This window comes from Chanodichthys erythropterus, chromosome 9, assembly GCF_024489055.1.
Source record: "Chanodichthys erythropterus isolate Z2021 chromosome 9, ASM2448905v1, whole genome shotgun sequence".
Taxonomy (NCBI): Eukaryota; Metazoa; Chordata; class Actinopteri; order Cypriniformes; family Xenocyprididae; genus Chanodichthys; species Chanodichthys erythropterus.
In genome coordinates, this window is record NC_090229.1 from 6,938,321 (window position 1) to 6,959,545 (window position 21,225).

Consider the following 21,225-nt stretch of genomic DNA (forward strand, 5'->3'; position numbering starts at 1 on the left):
AGAAAAGTTTTGAAAATACATTAACATGTCCATATCTCTGGGACTGAAACATCGAGGGCCTTTAAAATGAATATACCAAAAGGAAAGTTTGTTAAGAACCAGAATCTAAAAGGATAAGATATCTTTAATACTTCTTGAGTTACAGGCATGAAAACTTGAGGCAAAAAAACACAAGAAGTGCTTGTATAATTACAATAATTACTCACCCTCATGTCATTCCAAACCCATAAGACATTCATTCATCTTCAGAACACAAATTAAGATATTTTTGATAAAATCTGATGGCTCAGTGAGGCCTCTATTGACTGCAAGATAATTAACACTTTCAGAAAGCTACTAAAGACATCTATAAAACAGTTCATGTGACTACAGTGGTTCAACCTTAATGTTACGAAGTGACGAGAATACTTTTTGTGCGGCAAAAAAAACTAAATAATGACTTTATACAACAATATCTAGTAAAGGCCGATTTAAAAACACTGCTTCATGAAGCTTTGAAGCTTTTGTTTTGAATCAGTGGTTCAAAGTGTGTATCAAACGGCCAAAGTCATGTGATTTCTGTAAACGAGGCTTCATTACGTCATAAGTGTTTCAAAATTTCAATGGGTCACCCCTGGGGGGTCTGACTTTAGCAGTTTGATATGCGCTCGGAAACAAAAGATATGGAAAGCTTTGAAGCTTTATGAAGCAGTGTTTTGAAATCACCCATCACTACATATTGTTGAATAAAGTCGCTATGTATTGTGCGCCAAAAAAGCAAAATATTCTCTTTAGTCGCTTCATAACATTAAGGTTGAACCACTGTAGTCACGTTAACTGTTTTAAATATGTCTTTTAGTAGCTTTCTGGGCTAATTATATTGCTGTCAATAGAGGCCTCACTGAGCCACCAGATTTCATCAAAAATATCTTAATTTGTGTTCTAAAGATGAACGAATGTCTTAATGGTGTAGAACGACTTGAGGGCGAACAAAGCTAACAGACATAAATTTAAAGGATATTTATGTTGTATCATAACAGCATATTTCCTTTCAACATTCATGCACCATTTATTCAGATGTTTCACTTTATTTATCACTAGTTGCATGGATCAGCAAAAAGTTTGGTTAAATCAGATTACATTACAAATCTGCAAATCAGCTGTAAATAGTTTATCATTTTACTTCATTATTTTGTATGAGGTTACCAGTTTTTCCATTTGACTTCTTTTATAGTTTTTATTAAACTGAAGGAAACAGTGGTCGTATGGAGGCGGGCTTTAAACCACCAATTTGTGTTTTCAACTTCTTTAACCTTTAGACAAAACATCTTTCTCCAATCATAACCCATAAGCTTCAGAACATGTGCTTCTGTACAGCTATATAATCTTCATCATACTCTGATTTGAAAAGAAGCTCTGAGAAGAAGGTAAGTCTTTGATTATTTCTGTTAAAAAAGCATATTTGGCTAATAATTTATAAATGAATGATAGCATGTAATGAATAATGTAAATAAATAGCTATATAAACAATTATTTTAAGCTATATTTAGCATATGCAAAAAAAATCCTATTTCTGAATGTGCTTTTTTCAGCTGTTGCAGATCTGATTTAATGAGAGAACGTTCAAATTAAACTACCAATGTTTGCTTTTGATTAGCTGAAATTCAGTTGCAATACATAATTCATGATGTTAAGCAAGTTGTCTTATTTTGTTGTAAACTATTTCTTGCAAGCATGTTTGACAGCATCCCGGGATATGAGGGAATTGCGGTCGGCGGAGGTGGTAAGAAGCAAAAAACAATATTAATTGCTTTCATTTTTTACTTTATATAATTTTATATTAGAAGTTTCTGATTATTATCAATGTCGAAAACAGTTGTGCTGCTTCATATTTTTGTGGAAACCGTGATTCTTTAGTGAACAGAAAGTTCCAAAGAACAGAAAATCTCACTGACCCCAAACTTTTGAAAGATGGTGTCTATGTTCTTTTATTAAATTATTTATTATTAGAAAAATATGAATTGTAGGGTCTCATTTGCTATGAATCCAAGTAGATTCATAGCAAATGAGCATGCATTTTTTTTTTTTTTTATCTAATCGTGTTTGTAAGGTGAAACAGTTGGAAATGGGAAAAAAGATAATTTGCTAAACAGTTGATGTGCTAACTTTCATGGTTGCAGTGGTATAGCTTAGATTTTGGCATAGAATAACAGAATTTGGATGTTGAATGTGTTGCTAAACACTGGTATCTTGTGAATGTCTCTGATGTGTTCCTCTTGTAACAGGTGCGTATCTTCCACCTCCAATGCCATCTGTGCCGATGCCTGTGCCTGAGCAAGCCTCCAGCCATCCAGAATGGCAGTATGTTTTTTTTTCTCTGTAGGCCTATAAGTTAAGTCAAGTAGTGCTTTAAGATACTACAGATTGTCAAATAAAGTCAGCTTTATCTATATAGCGCTTCATACAATTCAGATTGTTTAAAAGCAGCTTTACAGCGATAGCAGGAAATTGAATCAAACAGTTGCAAACAGTTTATTTTGGCTGAACAGAAACTCTAAAGGAAAATATTATCATTGTTCAGCTTAAGTCAGTTCAATTCGGTTCCGTTGTAAAGATCATCAATTATTAAATTAGTTCTTTTTATCTATAAAGCAGTTCTGCAGAAAACAGTGTTTAACGCTACAAAAGACGCAAGATGCTAAATTGTTTCAATGCTGCTTCACATTAAAGGGTTAGTTCACCCTGTCATTTATTACTCACCCTCATGCCGTTCCACACCCGTAAGACCTTCGTTAATCTTCAGAACACAAATTAAGATATTTTAGTTGAAATCCGATGGCTAGGTGAGGCCAATATAGGGAGCAATGACATTTCCTCTCTCAAGATCCATTAATGTATATTAATATTAATATTATAAAGTGACGAGAATATTTTGGTGTGCCAAAAAAAACCTAAGTAACGAATGACCGATTTCAAAACACTGCTTCAGGAAGCTTCGGAGCGTTATGATTCAGCGTATCGAATCTGCTGTTCGGAGCGCCAAAGTCACGTGATTTCAGCAGTTTGGCGGTTTGACACGATCCGAATCATGATTCGATACGCTGATTCATTGTGCTCCGAAGCTTCTGAAATCGGCCATCACTATATAAGTCGTTATTCTCGTCACTTTATAATATTAATATTGAACCACTGTACTCACATGAACTGATTTAAATATGTTTTAGTACATTAATGGATCTTGAGAGAGGAAATGTCATTGCTCCCTATATAGGCCTCACTGAGCCATCAGATTTCAACTAAAATATCTTAATTTGTGTTCTGAAGATCAATGAAGGTCTTACAGGTGTGGAACGACATGAGGGTGAGTAATAAATGACAGAATTTTCATTTTTGGGTGAACTAACCCTTTAATGAACAGGAAAATAACATTATTATTCACACAGAATGCGTTTTTACGTTCCACTGTGCTACTTTTAGACGGATGTCTTTAACCCTTGTGCTCAGATCTTTTGCAGCGTCTTGCACACTGCATTCTAAAAATCCGGCCCTAATGGTGCAAAATTCATCAATTATGAAACAAGTTAATTTCAGCTATAAGCAGCTCTACATAAGACAATATTGTCATTATCCAGTTAGATTCAGTTAAAATCTTGTTCTCATCTGAAAGTGTCAGTGCAGTTAAATACTGAAAATGAATGAAAGTACTTTTTTATAAATTAAAGAGACTAATCCTAACCAGAGGTCTCTGTGCTTTAGATGTCTTCATTTCTCAATCTGACTCCTGTTGCATGTTCATAATGCATGTAATTCAACATGCATGTCTATTAATAATTTCTTTTTAGCAGCAACATTCCTTCCATCTCAGAAGGAAGAGCTCGTGCAGCTTTTGAAGATTACGTCTCCAGCAAGTGCTGCTATAGTTCTGCTCCCGTCAGAGATGGAGTTATAACCAACATGGAGTCCTTTAACACCTACAGGGTGAGACCTATGATAAATCATTTCCATTTTGAGCTTAGTGATACAATCATTCTGTGTATCAGTAGACATGCATAAATCTGATGTTGTTTTGGCTTTATAGAGCTGAGTGTGGTTAGCAATATTCATGTCTTTTTGTTCTGCTTCTGTTCTCAGTATCGTTTGGAGACATTCACAGAGTACAGATCTACTAAATTGTGTCAGGAGCCTTACACAGGTACCAAAAGTCAATCGAGTCTATCATTAGTGGTGCTTGATTATTTAGGCAAGCATCACCATCACTATTGATAATACTTGGGATAAGAGATTTAAACAGACCTCTATGCATTAAACTATCCTGTGCTTTTTCTGATATACAGATATGATTGAAATCTCAAATTGTGCAGTTTATTGAGGAGAAAAAAAAATCAGGAGGAAAAAAAAAATCAGCAAAAGAAAAATCCCTTTGACTTACATAGGAGGGACTATATAGAGACAGAATATCATAAACTATGTTTCCATCAACCTATTTGTAAGTGAAATTTGGGTTATCATCAAAACAATGATGGATGGTAACACTAAGATGTGCATAAATTAAAAAAAACATGTTGAGTCATGCATATAAACAAAGTTAGAAACACATTTACTAAATAAATCCCTTGGTGCACAACAAAAAACTCATGTGTCTTTCCCTTAACAGAGGATGTGATTGGTTCCCAGTTTAGTCCAATTATCCAGTCTCATCACACAGCATCTCAAATGTTTGTTTGATCATTCTGAAATGCCTGAGCCAATGTCTGTCATCAAAATGATTTGGTATAATAACCTCCCAGAACCTGATTTGATGGTTAACGTTCCAATCAGATTTGAGGGACAAGTTTACAGTTTATGTAAAGTTTATGCTTACAAGCAGAGTTTGGTGCTTCTACATCAGTGTTATTCACCTATCATTTCCCTCTGATTTGATTTCAGGGAGAAGTTAATGGGCAGGGTTAGGTTTAGGGATAGGGATATGGTTATGATCCAATTTTTGGACAGGAATGTTGTTCCAGGATCAACAAAATATGCTGACCCAGGAACACGTCTAACTCTGCAAAATCAGGACGTGCCACAATTGCATTCCCAAACACACTTTTGTCTGTGGGTCCATTTTACTACAGACATTTTGCACCAATTTCCAAAGAGACTCTAGAGATTGAGACTCTAAGATGGGCATTTTTGACTTGGGCATTTAAGCAACCACCCATAACACCCTAGTAACAAGCTAAAAACACTCAGCACATAGAAACAGGTTTTGTGCAGTTAAATTTTGTTTAAATCATTATTTCCACAATCTAAACCTTGTTCCCTGACTAAATCATTGCCTAAACTCTTTTTCAGGGCAGCGCGTCGATGCCGGGATTCAGCGTGCTCCTGGACCGTGGGAGATTACAGCTCAACCTCCGTCCTACTTCACTGAGCACAAGGAGAATTTTAGAGTGCCCTTCACTTCCTCAATTAAGGTTTGATCACTCAAGATCCATAAGAAGGGCCGATAAAAACAACAGAAAGTGCAGCAACTACTATATCAGAACATTTCTGTATGAAACATCATCTATGGAGCTTTGGTAGCACTTCATTTTCACTTCACTGTATTCATAATATACAATGCAGCATCACCTCTTTACTCAGTGTCAAACGGTTCAAACAAGGATTCAGTCTCTCTGAACCCCTCCTTTCTGAGAGCCTGCTCTGCTCTGATTGGCCAGATGGCCCAGTCTGTTGTGATCGGTCTATCACTTGCAGAACGCAGTAGAAACAAAACTTCCATTACTTCTATATCTGAATTTCATCTGCGGAGGCTCCTCAGCCCCTGATACAGTGATATGAACAGTAAAAATGGAGTCAGTTTTACCCAAGTTTTACTTCCTTTAGAAGTGCATGCAAAGAGAATTTGCTTTCTTAGCGCAGAAAAAAGTCTTGACATGTTAATAGTGTTAATTTCGTCAGACGAGACGAGACGAAATATGTTCGTCAACGACCTTTTTTTCATGACTAAGACGAGACGATGACAAGACTGCACCACTGTCCGAAAATGCTGACTAAGACTAAATTAACATTCATTATTGTTGACGAAAAAAGACGAGACGAAAATGTTTTGTATAAAATAAAAACTAAGATAAAATCTCTCTTCATTTTCGTCTACAATCGTCTCTGCTTTTTCATCAGCTGTTACGCCTTTTAAATATTCAGAACGAGTTCGCGGCTTCGCGCTGTTGCTCAAGTTAAGCCTCGTTGAAGCCTTGTTTACACTGCATGCGTTCGGCTCGTTACGGCTCCGGCAAGGTGTTGTTCCGTCCTCTGCGCGATGTCAACTCAAAGAAATTTCAAGTTTTTCAACTTCGAATCTCTTGTCGTCAGTTTCTAGTGATGTAAAATATGAGCGGGAGTTTACATAGGGTGATTATTTTGACTTTGTTTTGTATTTGAGCTGCGCGTCTTGGAGGCGAGGCGCCTATCTTTAGAGAAGCGGCGCGTCGAGCCGCTTCTGGGACGCTTCTCAAACGCACCGCGGCGCGGCTGGTGTAAACACAAGCATTGACTAGAGTGGCCGTCTATCAGCTCCGGTAGCCGCGTCGCAGCCGTAACGAGCCGCACACGGGAGCAGTGTAAACGAGGCTTTACAGGTCTCATACGCCTGTGGCTGCAACACGAAACTGCTGAACCATAGACTGTAAAAAAAGAACACTGAACACACCCAAAGCGAACACGAGTGACGAGCGACGATGACATGCTAGCTTTTGAATTGTGTTGGTTAAAATAAAATACTCTTCAGAACAGGTTAATCATTTGTGAATGTGTCTCCTAAATCAGAAATTGAAAACCAGACACGTTTAACATTTGCATTCAACAAAAATCTTTCAAGTATTTTGTCAGGTAATTATGACATTTAACCAATGTTTGAGATATGTGAAACACTTTTTTTTACTGAAATGTTTATCAGTAATAATCTCAGTAATAATGTGTTATTTATTTAAAAAAAGACTACAATTTTTGACTAAAACTAGACTAAAATTAAAAGACTTTTAGTCGACTAAAACTTGACTAAGATACCTTGAGTTTTCTTTTGACTAAAACTAGACTAAAATGACAAGACATTTAGTCAACTAAAACTTGACTAACAAAAAAAGATATGTGAATGACTAAATATGACTAAAACTAACAAGGACATTTGGCACAAGACTAAGACTAAGACTAAATTAAAAATAGGTGACGAAATTAACACTACATGTTAAGAACACAAACCAAACTCTTCAAGGTTTGAGGGCGGGTCAATTTTTACATGGTTCTCAGGCAGCCAATGAAAACCTGGCAAATTTATTACAAACCTATGTAAGTTCATGCAGGAAGTAAGACTGGAATTACTGACGATTGGTTTTAGGCAGTTCAGAATCGATTCTTTCGTTTGAAAGACAATAACTTGATTTATCACGATATTTGATATTTAAAATTTTGCAGACCTTTTACATTTACAAACAGCTATATTACACACTACATTATAGGTAATATCCGAAAAGTTACTGGAAATTAAAAAATAGTTTCTTCTTGTGTCCTAGAAATGTGACCCCTGCGGTGGATTGGGAAAAAAACCCTGTTCTTCTTGCACTGGAACTGGAAGCGTAAGTGACATCTTAACTGGCATACCAGGCTGTTTTGGAGTTGTTTTTGGAGTACATGGTTATAGGAGGTCATATTATGGGACATATAACTGGAGACACTTATTTGTGTCTTTATGCAGAAAGTGTGCTCTGAGTGTAACGGTTCTCGTCAACGTCCTGATAATGAGTCCTGCAATAAATGTGACTATAATGGACGTGAAAAGTAAGTCTGCTATTCTCCATGTACTGTTGTAACTCTTTGTACATTTTTAGCTTGAAAATGAAAGATACACAAGCCAATTTTTTTGCTTGTTTTACAAACATTAAAAGAAACCCCATGGCCTGAGCTGATTAAATTACTGCCCACAATGAATAAAATACAGAGTAATGAATGGTCAATAGAGCTAGCGTCTCCAGGAAAATAATGTGCATGCATTAATATGTTCCAATTTTGCAGAATGCACGCAAACAGAAATATTACAATAGCTGTAGAGCATGTAAAGGGCTGAAAATATTCTACAACATAAAAAGTATGTAATGTCATGAGAAAATTAGAGAGTTTTGAGAAAGTCCAACATCAATTTGTCTTTTTTTACTTAAAAAAAAAAATGTAGATTTGAAACTTATTTTTCTACTCTTATTTTGTCTCGTCTTTTTGACCAATTCGTAAGAATCAAAAGAACTCTTGATGTTTGTTCACATCTCAGAATGGCTGTTGTGTGTCACAGTAGAATAAAAGTGTTGTCTATTCATTTGTGTGTTATTTTGCATCTTTTACTCTCATCACATTTGATTCAGACTCCAAGCTTCCTATTATGTCCTGCATAAACTGCAGTCTTTAAACAGTTCTAAGAGCATCCAGTAGAGGGCTACTGTGGTTTGGTGTTTCCTGAGTGTTTGTCTGGCTCCTTGCAGATGTAGTTCATGTAGCGGCAGCGGCTTCCACAAGTGTGACGCCTGTGATGGAAAGGGACAGCTACTCGTCTACATCAACCTCAAAGTCAAATGGTAATATCATATTATATTCACTGATAATACTAACCCTGTACACTCTGTCAAAGTGAACTCTCTCATTCTGAAAGCTACTTTTTGGTCCATTTCAGGATCACTGAGAGGGATGATTACGTAGGGCAAGATTCGAGCGGTCTGAGATCAGAAAAGCTGGGAAAGGTTTCAGGGAAGGAGCTCTTCAGAGACGCCCAGATTAACGTAGGAACAGATTTGCTGAGAGTTAAAGATTTTATAACGAATAATAAAGAGGTTGAAGTTGATAAACTTGTTTATATGGTTGTGTGTGTACTGTAGGTCTATCCAGTGCTGGGTTTCCCTGATGTTTCTGTTGCTCAAGCATCTGAGCGTTTAATAAGGGACCATCAGGTGAACTCCCGCATATTACAGCAGGTACCTGTTGTGTTTTATTCACAGTAATTTGTACATTTTCCATATAAAATTATAAAGCTAAACTTTTGCTGTGTAATTCTTAGTCTGTCTATGACAGTGACTTGGTCATGTTTACATGCACTAGAAAATTTAAATATTTAAATGGAAATTTGGTCTTGTAAACTGGTGTAAATCAATATTTCCTTGTTCCAGAGGCAGATAATCGAGCTCATTACCATAACAAGGGTGAAGTACACTTGGAAAGAGAAGCCCTATGTTTACTATGTGTATGGAAATGAGATGAAAGTGAACGCTGATGACTATCCCGCCACCTGCTGCTGTTCTGTCATGTGACTCGACATGTTCATTCCAAACATCATAACTGCTGACTGTACATCCAACATTCATCATCTCAAACCTGACACAAACAGAAAACCTGTACAAAATAGCTATTATACGCAAGGGCCTGGTTTCACAGACATTTGAGTAGCTTTTATAAACTTGCCTTAGAAAGAACATTACTGGTGTTCATCTTGAGACAAAACAATGGCATTGACTTTTTTAAAGATGTGTCAGTTCAAGTTCAAAACTGTTGGTGGTTATCTTGCAGATATTTGTAATATTGTAATATCTCATCTCACTTTTTATAAAACATTTTAATGTTAGTTTGCTATAATTTTCTGAGAAACAGTTCTGAAATTTTGCCTTCAGCAAATTGTTAAAATTCAAAGTCTAAATATGTGTGAGTTTTGAGAATTTTTTTTTTTTTTTTTTTTAAATAAAATGATACTTTGACACCAGCATTTGCAAAGTCTAATTCTCAAAAAGTGAAAAATATCTATAGTAATATGGAGTTTATGATTGGGAAAATGTTCATTGGCAACCAAATGTTTATGAAAGATAATTCATTGTTATGAGTCTGAATCAATGAGACCTTATTTAAATGTAAGTAAATTAATAAAACATGTGCCACATTATGCAAGGGAAAAGGACTAAACTTAACACAGGAAATGTGAAGGAGAAGAACTGAAGAGTGAAACTGAGTTAGTGCACAGTGTGTTATAGAGCACAATAGTTTGAGGCACGATGAAGCTCCTTTTTCAGGTCCTTTTGCTGTCTGTAATGTTAGCTTTTCGTGAGTATATTGCTTTCTACTGTTTTACACTTCACAATGTGTACTGGTAATAAATAATACATTAAAAAATAAACTATTGTTATTTGTTGTATATACAGGGAAATGTCAGGATGCATGGATTTTAGAGGTTTTCCATCAGTTTAATCCATTAAAAGAGATCAGAAATATTTGTCTTCTCTTAGCCCTGGCTTAGACTTACAGAAAATAAATTTACATTTTATTGATGAGCTTTTTATGTGGCTTTGTTGGACAGGACTTTTATGAAGATGTGTTGGACCTGGAATATTACTCTGTGGAAAGTATGATCAAATTTTCTCAAATTCCTCTTATTTTTCTGGTTTTCTCCATTCTCAAACTTATTAAAGGTCCTTGCAATACAATGTAAAAAGCCGTAATCTCACAACTGGCATGTTTTAAGTTAAAGTTATGGCTAATTTTTTGTATTATTGTTTATGTCTTTTAGTAAACTAAAACACTAGAATTCAATACAATACCGTTGAAACAATTTTAGCCGCAGAAATTTGTAATATTCATATTTCACCAGCATGTTGATGTTTCAGATGTTACAGTGCCGAACATCACAGTGTACCGACAGATGGAGGACAGAGAGCATGATAGTGTGATAGTGCTGTGCATGTTTGACCAAATGAGATACAGTGGGCAGGTGCAATCTTTCGAGCTGTCTGTGGAGAGTGAACTGAACTACACCAAGGAAATGGAAGAATGCACTTCATCAGATATATGTGTGTTTATGGTCACTGTGAGTTCACCTGCTTCCTTCACCTGTGTGCATGAGATTCATTCTGATGGAGAAGTCAAGTACTTGCACAGCCAGACCTACAATTACAATAAGTCAGGTAAAACAAATACATCTCAGGATGTTTAGATGTTACATCGCCACCTTGATTATACAATATTGTCATTGTCTGCATTTTCCTATTCTGAAAAATCTTTCTTCCTCTCTCTACCTCTCTTTCTTCCTCATCTGGTGATGTTTGGGATGTATAATTAGCTATAAATGTACAACATCAATACATCTGATCTTTGTATGTGTCTGTATATTTTAATGCATACAAGCCAAAACTTAATTTTGCCTGTCATTCCAGTCTTGGATCATCACAAAGAAGGAGTATCTTTATTCTACATCTGCTTTTCCTCCTTCATTGCTGTTGGTCTCTTCATCATGACTGCAGCAGTGATCGTGATCACCATCAGGAGCAAAGCTAAAGGTGTGTGTAACAGTGTAACAGTTTACTTACTTATAGCAGCAATGAATATAATGAAAGGTCTGCTGACCACAGTCAGATTAAAGTCTAAAACTGAAATATGTACACAATGTTCTGAGAGAAGCTTATCTCAAAGAATCTCAAAGACTAACAAGCAGGCTTTAGTTTTCTGAGCTGAAGATGCCAGTGAATGAACAGAGTTTCTCTTCCTCAGTCTTTTTGCTGATGACTGTAATGGCATCCTGCATTATGCCTACAGTCAGAGCTTAATTTAGTTTCCTGCAGGTGTTTCTAAATTAAAATCATACACCAGTTGTTGGTGTGAGGTGACATGCAAACTTGGATTTATACATACTGTATGATCATATTTGTCGTGATCTGATGAGTGTCCTGACTGTGTTTCTGTTGAGTTTGTGTTCAGGATTAGATTTGATCGTTATCTTTAGTACACTAACCCAGTGAACTCTTTGTACTTTTGTTAACACAGACTCCATCAACCACACCACAACTGTTACAGACAATGACTACATAAATAAATAAATAATCAGAAGATTTCTGAAGAGAGAAGAGCAGACCTGAAGAGAAAAAAAATCTTTTGCTATAAAAATATAAATGAAAAGTATATGAATTATTCAGTTAACATTCTGTATTTTTCATTTTATTTGGAATGTATATATGAATTTGTGATATGATTTTTTTTTCTTTAATTTAGCTGTATTTAAAATACATTTGTTGAAATTTTCTTTTACATTTTTCACAATGATGGAATTTTATTTTCTGATTAGGATGAATTGCTTATGCTGTAACATTCCTTATTTGTATATAGATAAAATATATTAATTGCAAATTAATTTGTTTAGCTGTGGTTTAATACTGCCATAGAAGACTCATCTGAATCTTTTTGTTTCCCTAGATAATATCCCAATGTTCTATAGGAGAATGCCAAGATGTCTATAAATAAAGCTCAAAGGAGGAAGTGCAGTTTAAAAATCCTGCAGAAACACAAATTCTTGTGTGTTATTTGTGTCCACATCATACAGATAAACCAAACCCAAACCTTATCTGCACATATACATAAAGAATGAATAAGGAGAAAATGTGGTTGCAAAGTTAATGCAGTGCCAATGGAAACAATGATAATGGTCCCTTCCTGAGCTCAGCTTTTGTGCAATAGGCTGTTTTACTTCTTCAAAGTGTGATAATCTGCGTGACTATTTTCTAACAATTAAAGTAGCCATCATTTCAGTTCACAGACTAACTCTGTGAATAAAGCTGTTAACACTTTTAAAATACTTATGTACAAGAGAAAAACAGACCAAGTATATGTCTGTTCATTCATGACAGTTTCCAACAATGACTGCGTGGATGTCTAAATAATTTTGTGGATTTCTGATGAAGGAAAAACAGATGTAGGAAAAGGGGATCATCTGACAATTTATTAGTCATTTAGTAAAACATTTTATATGCTTCTTGTTTGTTAATGTTCATTTAAAATGTGGCAGCAGAACCCTGTCCCTGATGCTGTTTTGAGTAATTATGACTTCATCCGGTAGAGGGCAGTATTTAATTAAATTTAATTTTATCGTGTGTTGAACTGTATTGTATATTCAGGAGGGCTTTTTTCACAATGATGGTTTTTTATACATAATTGTTGTAAAATTATAAAGTCTTTGGCTTCATCCAGTATAGGGAGCATCTGTGTGTAGCTGTGGTTTGATGCTATTTGAGTTTTGAGTTTCTGTCTGGCATTTTTCAGATGCAGGAGCGGCTGGAAGGGAAGGGTTGGATGGAAGGGGGCGGCTGCTCAATGACTTCAAATAGTCAGTACCTCTGTTTAAATGATGGTTCTTCTTACAGTCTAGTGCCTCTATCGCCCCTATCTGACCCTGAGTTTTTTCAAAATGGTCTCCCTTCCATGTCATGGCCTGGCTCAAACCCACTTAGCTTTGGAGGGGAGCCAGGCTTTGGCTATGGGATGCTATACAGCCGCGCTGCTTTCCACTGCCTTGATCTAACGGGTCCAGTGGAAAGGGCAGCGCATCCCGAGTGGCTCAAGATATCCCTCAGAAAGAGCTGCCACTTGTATTGAAATAAAACATTGTCACACTATAGCAAAGCTGCAGTAGTACTATAGTAAGCAGCAGTAGTGCATGCTAATAAGAAATGTACACTTTTATACCATCTTGCTGATAACATGTCTTTAGTCATTTAGCAATCCTTCAGGGAAAGATTTCAGGGAAGGAGCCATCTGAGTTAATGTAGTTAGCCTGAGTATTTCCATTTTATGCAACTGTACACATTTATTAATAGTAAATTAATAAATTTAAGATCATTGTGTTTGCACCAATGTCAATATTTCAGATCTAGTGGAGTAATAGTAATTATAGTATCTAGGTCTGAATTGAAATAGTATATGTTTTAATGGATCACGCTACAAACCTAATGATCTTATGATACATGAATCATTGCTGTGTCCGTTATCCCATTCCCACTTTTGGAGACTTTTGCTTTAACGGACATTAGACAACACTGCAAAATCAAGCTGTTATATTTATTGACCAATATTCCCAATTTTTCTGATGTATGTCCTTAATTTAATTTCACATATTGGTATTAATTCAGTGTTTATAATGCTAATGGTTGAACTGATACAAAGAATTTTAACTCAAACTGACTGGGTTTCTAGAGGTCAAAGGTTTTGTGGAAAAAAAAGTGGAAGACTTACAAAGTGTGTAAAATAAACTGTTAAAAGGATTTGATGATCACTAGTGATATTATTTTATTCTGTGTTGTCATCATTCAGGTTGGATTTTAGCTTTAATATACATTTTGTTTTGACAAAGCAGCTGATATTGCCATAGAAACTAGTGATCTGACAACTTGCTTTCACCATAAAATGGCGGAAATGCAGGGCTGCTGCTGGGCGCCGGTGTTACAATGGAACGTTCGAGTGCCGCTTCTTGTCAGTGAATATTCTTTGGTTCAGTGTCAGATAAAATAATTTGGAGATCAAGTATTTTAAGAAGATCTTTCAGGTTGAGTGATGTAGCACAGAAAAGCAGGTATACCTGGGTACCAATGACTAGACAGACACATAAAGTGCAGTTCAATCATGGCACACACTTTATTGTCCAGAGTTGCATTATGTAATTAGAATATAAGAAGTGAAACTAGCAGTTCAGTGACTGAAGTACATAAAAGGAATATAAGGTCACTCGTGAGAAAGATCACATGATGAAAAGAGACGGCACAAGGATGTTTCTAGAATCTCACATTCAACCACGCCCTCCACGCAAAGGTAAAAATAAAGAAATGTAGAAATGAATGTGGAAATGAACAAATGTGGAAATAAATACATAAATAAATGTGGAGATAAATAAATGTATAAATAAATAAAATCAAATAAAATCAAAAATAAATAAGGAAATAAATGTATAAATTATTATTTATTTTTGCTTTTTTACATTTCTTTGTATATTTATTTATTTATTTATATATTTTTAATTTTGTCAGACTTGGGATTCCATATTGGCCACATCTACTCTGCATATTTCTTGTTAAGACAGAGGAAGTCAGTTTCAGACTCAGTCACTGTCGGGCGAGTGTCTCAGAAAGTTGCTCTATAATCTGACAGCATGAACCTGCTTTATATCCTTTTACTGGTCATGTGGTCAGCTTTCAGTAAGTAGATTATATTTCTTTGCCTCAGATTTTGTGCCTATCTACTATGGACAGGAATCATTAAGTCTTTTGTACAGATTTATCTGATGCATGGGACCCAGATTACCATGCAACAACAAGTGCATCATCTAATGATTTTATTCTATACACTTTTCTGTCAGTATTATACATATTATTCCAAAATATTTTAAAACAAAAGGATATCAGTTAATATAACTTTGCTGTGTTTTTGTACAGTGACAGGTGCATCTAACTTTATCTATGCATTTTGTCAGTATTCTTAATATTCTGCTAATAAAAACTACAAATATTACTTGAAAGACAAGTGAATCATATAATGATTTTAATCTATACACTTTTTTGTCAAAATATTTGAAAGTGTGAGGATGAGTCAATTTAATTTTAGCCTTCTTTTGTATTCATTCACTCGTCAATGCTACAACAGTTTACCCTTCAAAAACAGGTACATAATCTTTCATCTATATGTTTTACAGCTAGTGTTCTTTTTAAAAAAAAAAAAAAAAAAAAAAAGTGCAATTCAAAATTGTGACAGTTTTACTTGACAGAAATATTCCAATTGGTACAATTATGGAGAGAGAAATTATGATTATACATAAGAGATCAAGAGATGCTTGTTTTTGAAAACTTGCAAGCTTAATTGGTATCTTATTATCAAACTCACATTTCAATAAGAACTAACTAATATTGCAATCAAATGTAAAGATACAGAAACCAAGAGTCATGCGCTCACATTTGTTACACTGTAAAAAATTTCTAATCTTCCCAAATCAAAATTTTCTAGTGACTGGTCACATCTAAATTTTTCAATTGGCCCAAGTGCAATTCTTGTTGCAATAGTCTGTTAACATTGGCTCAATGAGAAATAATTTGTTAAAACAATTGAAAAGAAAATTAGTTTACCAACCCACGTTATTGGCCCAATTATACATTTTAAATTGTAGTAGCATTCCTTTTTAGTTTTACCTAAACTAAAAATGTATTTTGGTAAATTTATATCAGTAAAGCAACTTCACTGTATTGTTTATTCCCTGGTGCCCCAAAAGAAAAAAAAAAAAATATGTATATTAAACACTCAAGCCACACTGCCACATTTTATTTAATACATTTTATTAAATCTACAACAGTATTGTGAAAATACCTTAAATACATTGAACACTTCTGCACGGTAGACCTTAGTAGATAAAAATCATGCATTTCAATTCAGGATTCCAAGATACACAAAACTCATTAGACCTTAGATCTTACATTAACAAACCCACAATTATTTTAAAACATGTATTATCAGTGTTTAGAGAAATTTCACTGACATTTTGGTATTTAGGTACTACATTTATGTAACAGGGTTCAGGGTTGTTTTTAAAGTAATTTTATCTTAATATGATATACAGAAAGCATCAAAAAACATTCTCACAAAAGGTACTTTGAGCTTAAGGGTACTTCTCCCGTGAGGGTTAAGTGAAATTTCACTTAGTTTTCCAATAATTTGCTCATCAGAGTTTGCACTTTTTTGCTGCACTCAGTTCCCATGTTCAAAAATTCAAAAGTATATCTTAAGTCCTTGTTGTAAGTTAATGTTAACATGTTAAGTGCATAGAGCATGCCAAAGAGGACAATGAACGCACTCACAAAGTCTCCCATGTTTTCCAGGACAACTTCCTCTTCAAGGAAAATTGCAACATTTACCACATCGGAGAGGGATCTTGAAGTGGAACTGTTGCGGCTCACCACTTCAAGAATTCCCATTTTCATTCCAACTTTGTGATGCTCCAATGCCTCTGCACTCTGTAAAACGTATAAAATAGCAATATTAATACTGATAGTTAATAAATCCAGAACAATACAGAACATCTTCATTCCCCATATTCTCACTATTTAATAAAATATTAAAAAGTTCCCACGTTAAAATGTATAGTGTGACCGGCTGATACAGACTTTAAGAAATATAATTGACAGAATTTACAAAAAAAAAAAAAATTTGCAAAATTTCATTTTCATAAAAAAAGTCAATAATAAGATGAGAACTAAGAAATACTACATAAATCAAAGTAATCAGATGTAAAATAACACTGGTTAGTCTTCATTGTAAAAATTAAATACAGATGAATGCTTACACTTACAAAATGTATTCAGTCAAGAGTAGAGTGATTTGATTTGTCTTTTTCTCTTTGATTAACATGACAGACAGCAGCAGGCTTATTAGACTGCTGTCTCTTTAAGAGCTTATGCACGGATCCAATATACAGTTACACAACATGCATTATCTTTCACAACCATTTACATTCTGAAACTGACTGCTTAACTGACCACTCACCAATACAGGCCTTTAGACAATTTTGTGTGTATTTGACTGTTTAAGCGGAGCAAACCACTCATTTTGGTACTTGCAACTCAAAAGCTACCTGAGAGAAGGCTTTGTGCATGCCACTTATATAGATCAGTGGTGCTCATGCTTTTGGTGTGAGCATGAAACTTGTAGGAATGACTAAAAGGATTCACAATACAAGCACTATTTAAAACAAAAGGCTTGACAAAAACGGTATCAATATAAAAATTTAAATATCATAAGAGCTAAGGGTATTTGACACGAATATGGTATTAACAAATATGCAATAAAAACTTTTAAATACTCACTGTGAAAGTCGTAACGTTAGTCGTTCCGTTGAGTCAGACCTACGATGTTTGGCTACATTGAGAGAAAAAAAAAGTTATAACAGAAACATATAACTAATACCTAGTGTCTTATACATTTAACATAATCACAATGTAGTTTTACAAAATTATTTAGTTCAATAAATAGTAAATGAGATATTAGTATCGGGCTAAATTAGTTTATAAAAGGCTATCATGGAACCAAGGCGTGAATTCATTGTTATTCTGCAAAATACAATGTTATGTAGGCTATGGAAAATATTGTAGCGCACAGACTCTTCATAGTTGAGTTCGGAGCATAGTTCGGAGGGCCGGGACAGTGTTCATCTCATAGACTGTCTTCGTTCTGATTAAAAGTTCGGAAATACACAGTGTGCAGAATTATTAGGCAAGTTGATTTTCTGATCATATTTTTTTTCCAAGCACATTTTACCAATTCCAATCCACATCAATCTTAATAACTACTATTAATATTGTTTTTAATCATTTATAAGTGATATATAATTGTTCATGAAGGCTGGAAATGAAAAATGCCCTATATTCAGGTGTGCAGAATTATTAGGCAGGTTTTCTTTTACAGATAAAATGAGCCAGAAAAGATTTAACTCAGACTGAAAAGTCAAAAATTATTAAATACTCATGAGAAGGACGCAATACTAATGTAATACTAGAAATTGCAAAGTTAAAGCATGACCAATGGAAAGCAAAATGCTCATTGGGTCAGCGGGGTCATACAAAAACAGCTGGAGAAGAAAAGACACGTTAACTGCAAAATAATTAAGAATTAAGGTGAAGAATTAAGTGTGAAACCATCAGGAACCCTTTAGTCTCCAGCGCCACCATTTCCCAGTACTGAAACCTACCTGGAGTCTTCAGAAGTGTGAGGTGTCAGGATCTCAGAGACTTAGGTTAGGTGAAGAATCCTAAAAAATGACCTGCTCTTAATAAGAATCACAAGCTGAAGTGTTATAAAGTACATGAAGACTGGGTTTTTATAGGCCTTATAGACAGACAGTCCTTCAGGAGTCACTCTCAATCTGTCTGTCTATAAGGCCTATGAAAACCCTCGGCAAGGCTTGTTCGGCAAACACAGATATTTCACTTTTACTTGATGAATTGGCTGAACACAATTTAATATGTTCAGTGAATCTATTTTTTTTAATTTTACCTTTAGACCATAAGCTAAAATTACCCCAATGCATCTTTTTGTTTGGGGATAATTATTTGAAAGCAATTTGAGTCAATATTTAATTGGCAGTTTCCAAAATTTTTCAAAAAAATTTTTTTTTACAGTGTACAGAGCTACACCCATCCAGGCTACAGGATACAGTCCTGCGCAGCTGATGCTCGGACATCAGCTGAGAACACTTGTCCCTGTCCTGGAAAAGAAACTGATGCCTAAGTGGCCTGATTTCTCAAAGGAGAGAATGAAATCTAACTAAAAGCTTTATTATGACAGACGTCATGGTTGTCGACCATTGCCTGAACTTAACCCTTTAACTGCCCCACCAAGAAAAAAGCATTTGAAAAATTTGTTTGCATTTATCTCATTATATCACTAGTTACCACACTCACTATTTTTCTTCAATACATCCCATAATTTTTTAAAATATCAGCCTCTACCAAATGGGTACTTAAAAGGTAAAAAAAAAATTCATACACATACTATGAAATTAAGAAAATATGAACTATAATACTAATTTATTTAAAGCATAATCAAAATAAAATAGTTTTATATATTTAATCTTGTTTATTTATTGAAATAAACTATAAAATATTTCAGATTTTCATTTTATGACAGAAAATTACATGTTTTCTTGTTTTTTTTTTAACAATAAACAAAAAATAAACAAATAACTAAAAGTAACAAAAAAAAAAGACAATCTTTCTGCATTCAAAAAATAAACACAAAATAGCAAAAGACAGCAATATAATGGCATTTTAGGCTTTTATGATTCAAGAAACGCCATCACGTGTGGTAGTGCAACAGGATTTTTCTTTTTTTCTTTTTTTGACATATGAACATTCCTCTTCTCAGACAGGGTGATAATTTGGATCCTCTAGTGGGTCATCAACATCACTGAGATCAGCATCAGAATCTGGGGGGTTTTCTGGGACAAGGGCCTGAAAGAGTGCATGTTCTTGTACCATAGAAACTGTTGACATACATCTAGTAACTAAAAAAAGCAACAACAAACAAATAAGTAACAATCTCTTACAATTTTAGTAATGTTAGTTCACCAGCATGTCATTTAAGAAGTAATTGCCTCTGATAATTATGATTTCCACACATTAATTCAATGAATTCATTATTTACATAAAAAATATGCAAAAGTTGCAAAAAAAAACAAAAAAAAAAAAAACACACATTTAAGAAATTATCTCATATTCATGAAGAAATAACAATAGCGGTCATATTCATAGCTAATAATGATCAGAAGTTTAGATTTCTCAGCAAATAGTCCATTCTGACTGCAGAAATGGATGATCTGAAAACATTACCTTAGCTTTTCTGCATTTACCTTTAAGTGACATGCTCAAGGTTGAGCATGTTTTTGAAAAATTATTTGAAACATACTAAAGTTTTCTCATGGCACCAAGTAACAATTTTGTAAAGTTAGGGCTCTTACAGTGGAATATATAAAAACAAATGTGCTTACCTTGCAAATTTTCACCAAGAACAGTTCACATGGCAGGAGTGATTTCTTTGTTTCTGACATCCATGTTTGAGGAAGTGTTGTAACAAGTGCTGTTGATTGACTCTGACATCTAGTGGATTTTTGTGGCATAACATACCTCAACCAGTTGGTAGAGATGGCTCAATAAGCTTGAGTTAAGTTAGGTACTCCTCTCAGTGAAATATAGTGACTCAAAATGTGCTCTACCATTTGGTCGAGCGGGCAGTTAAAGGGTTAAACCTGGAGATCCTGTTACAGTCAAAACAGACAACAAGAAAGACTGGAACAAGACAGCTACAATTGTCTGTAAACACACAACTCCGATATCTTACGTAATTCGCACAGAGAATGGAGACATCAGAAGAAACAGAAAGCATCTCCACATCTTCAACCCATCTTCATGATTTTTTATTTACAAAGTTCAGGAGGAACAAAGTCAAATAAGCCATCCAATTATCATCTCAACCAGCTGTCAACAATCAGTAATCATCATCTACCCAATCAGAATGAGTACAGGCCTATATATAACCAGTCAACTCACCCATGAATCCTCGACAGTTTTCAGCATTCCTCCACCACCCTGTCTCCTCACACTCACTTGGTTACTTCCTAACCTAAAATAGGGTGGTGGGGGTATTTTGTTCGGGCCAAATACCGAGCTCGGAGCCCTCTCCCCGGACAGCACGCCAAATACGTATAGCATTTATTTTATCTGACTTCTTTGTAAGAGTGAACTCGTGAAATACCAACGTGAGTTCAAAGAAGAGAGAGGTGTGGATGAAGAACAGACACAAGCTGAACAAGTCAAGTCACCTTTATTTATATAGCGCTTTTTACAATGCAGATTGTGTCAAAGCAGCTTTACATTGATAACTGGTATATAA

General features: G+C 34.9%; 1 protein-coding gene across 1 annotated transcript; it reads left to right on the plus strand.

Annotated features, from left to right (window-relative positions):
• Positions 1-1,386: 1,386 nt before the first annotated feature.
• On the plus strand, positions 1,387-12,437 carry LOC137027421 (protein SSUH2 homolog; the record flags this gene model as incomplete). Its single annotated transcript, XM_067395606.1, has 15 exons — positions 1,387-1,406; positions 1,713-1,762; positions 2,265-2,340; positions 3,825-3,957; positions 4,111-4,171; positions 5,314-5,435; positions 7,530-7,592; positions 7,712-7,794; positions 8,487-8,579; positions 8,675-8,780; positions 8,877-8,972; positions 9,165-10,385; positions 10,647-10,943; positions 11,193-11,315; positions 11,800-12,437. Coding segments are annotated over 12 exons (1,044 nt in total), but the record flags the coding sequence as incomplete, so codon positions are not given.
• Positions 12,438-21,225: the final 8,788 nt, after the last annotated feature.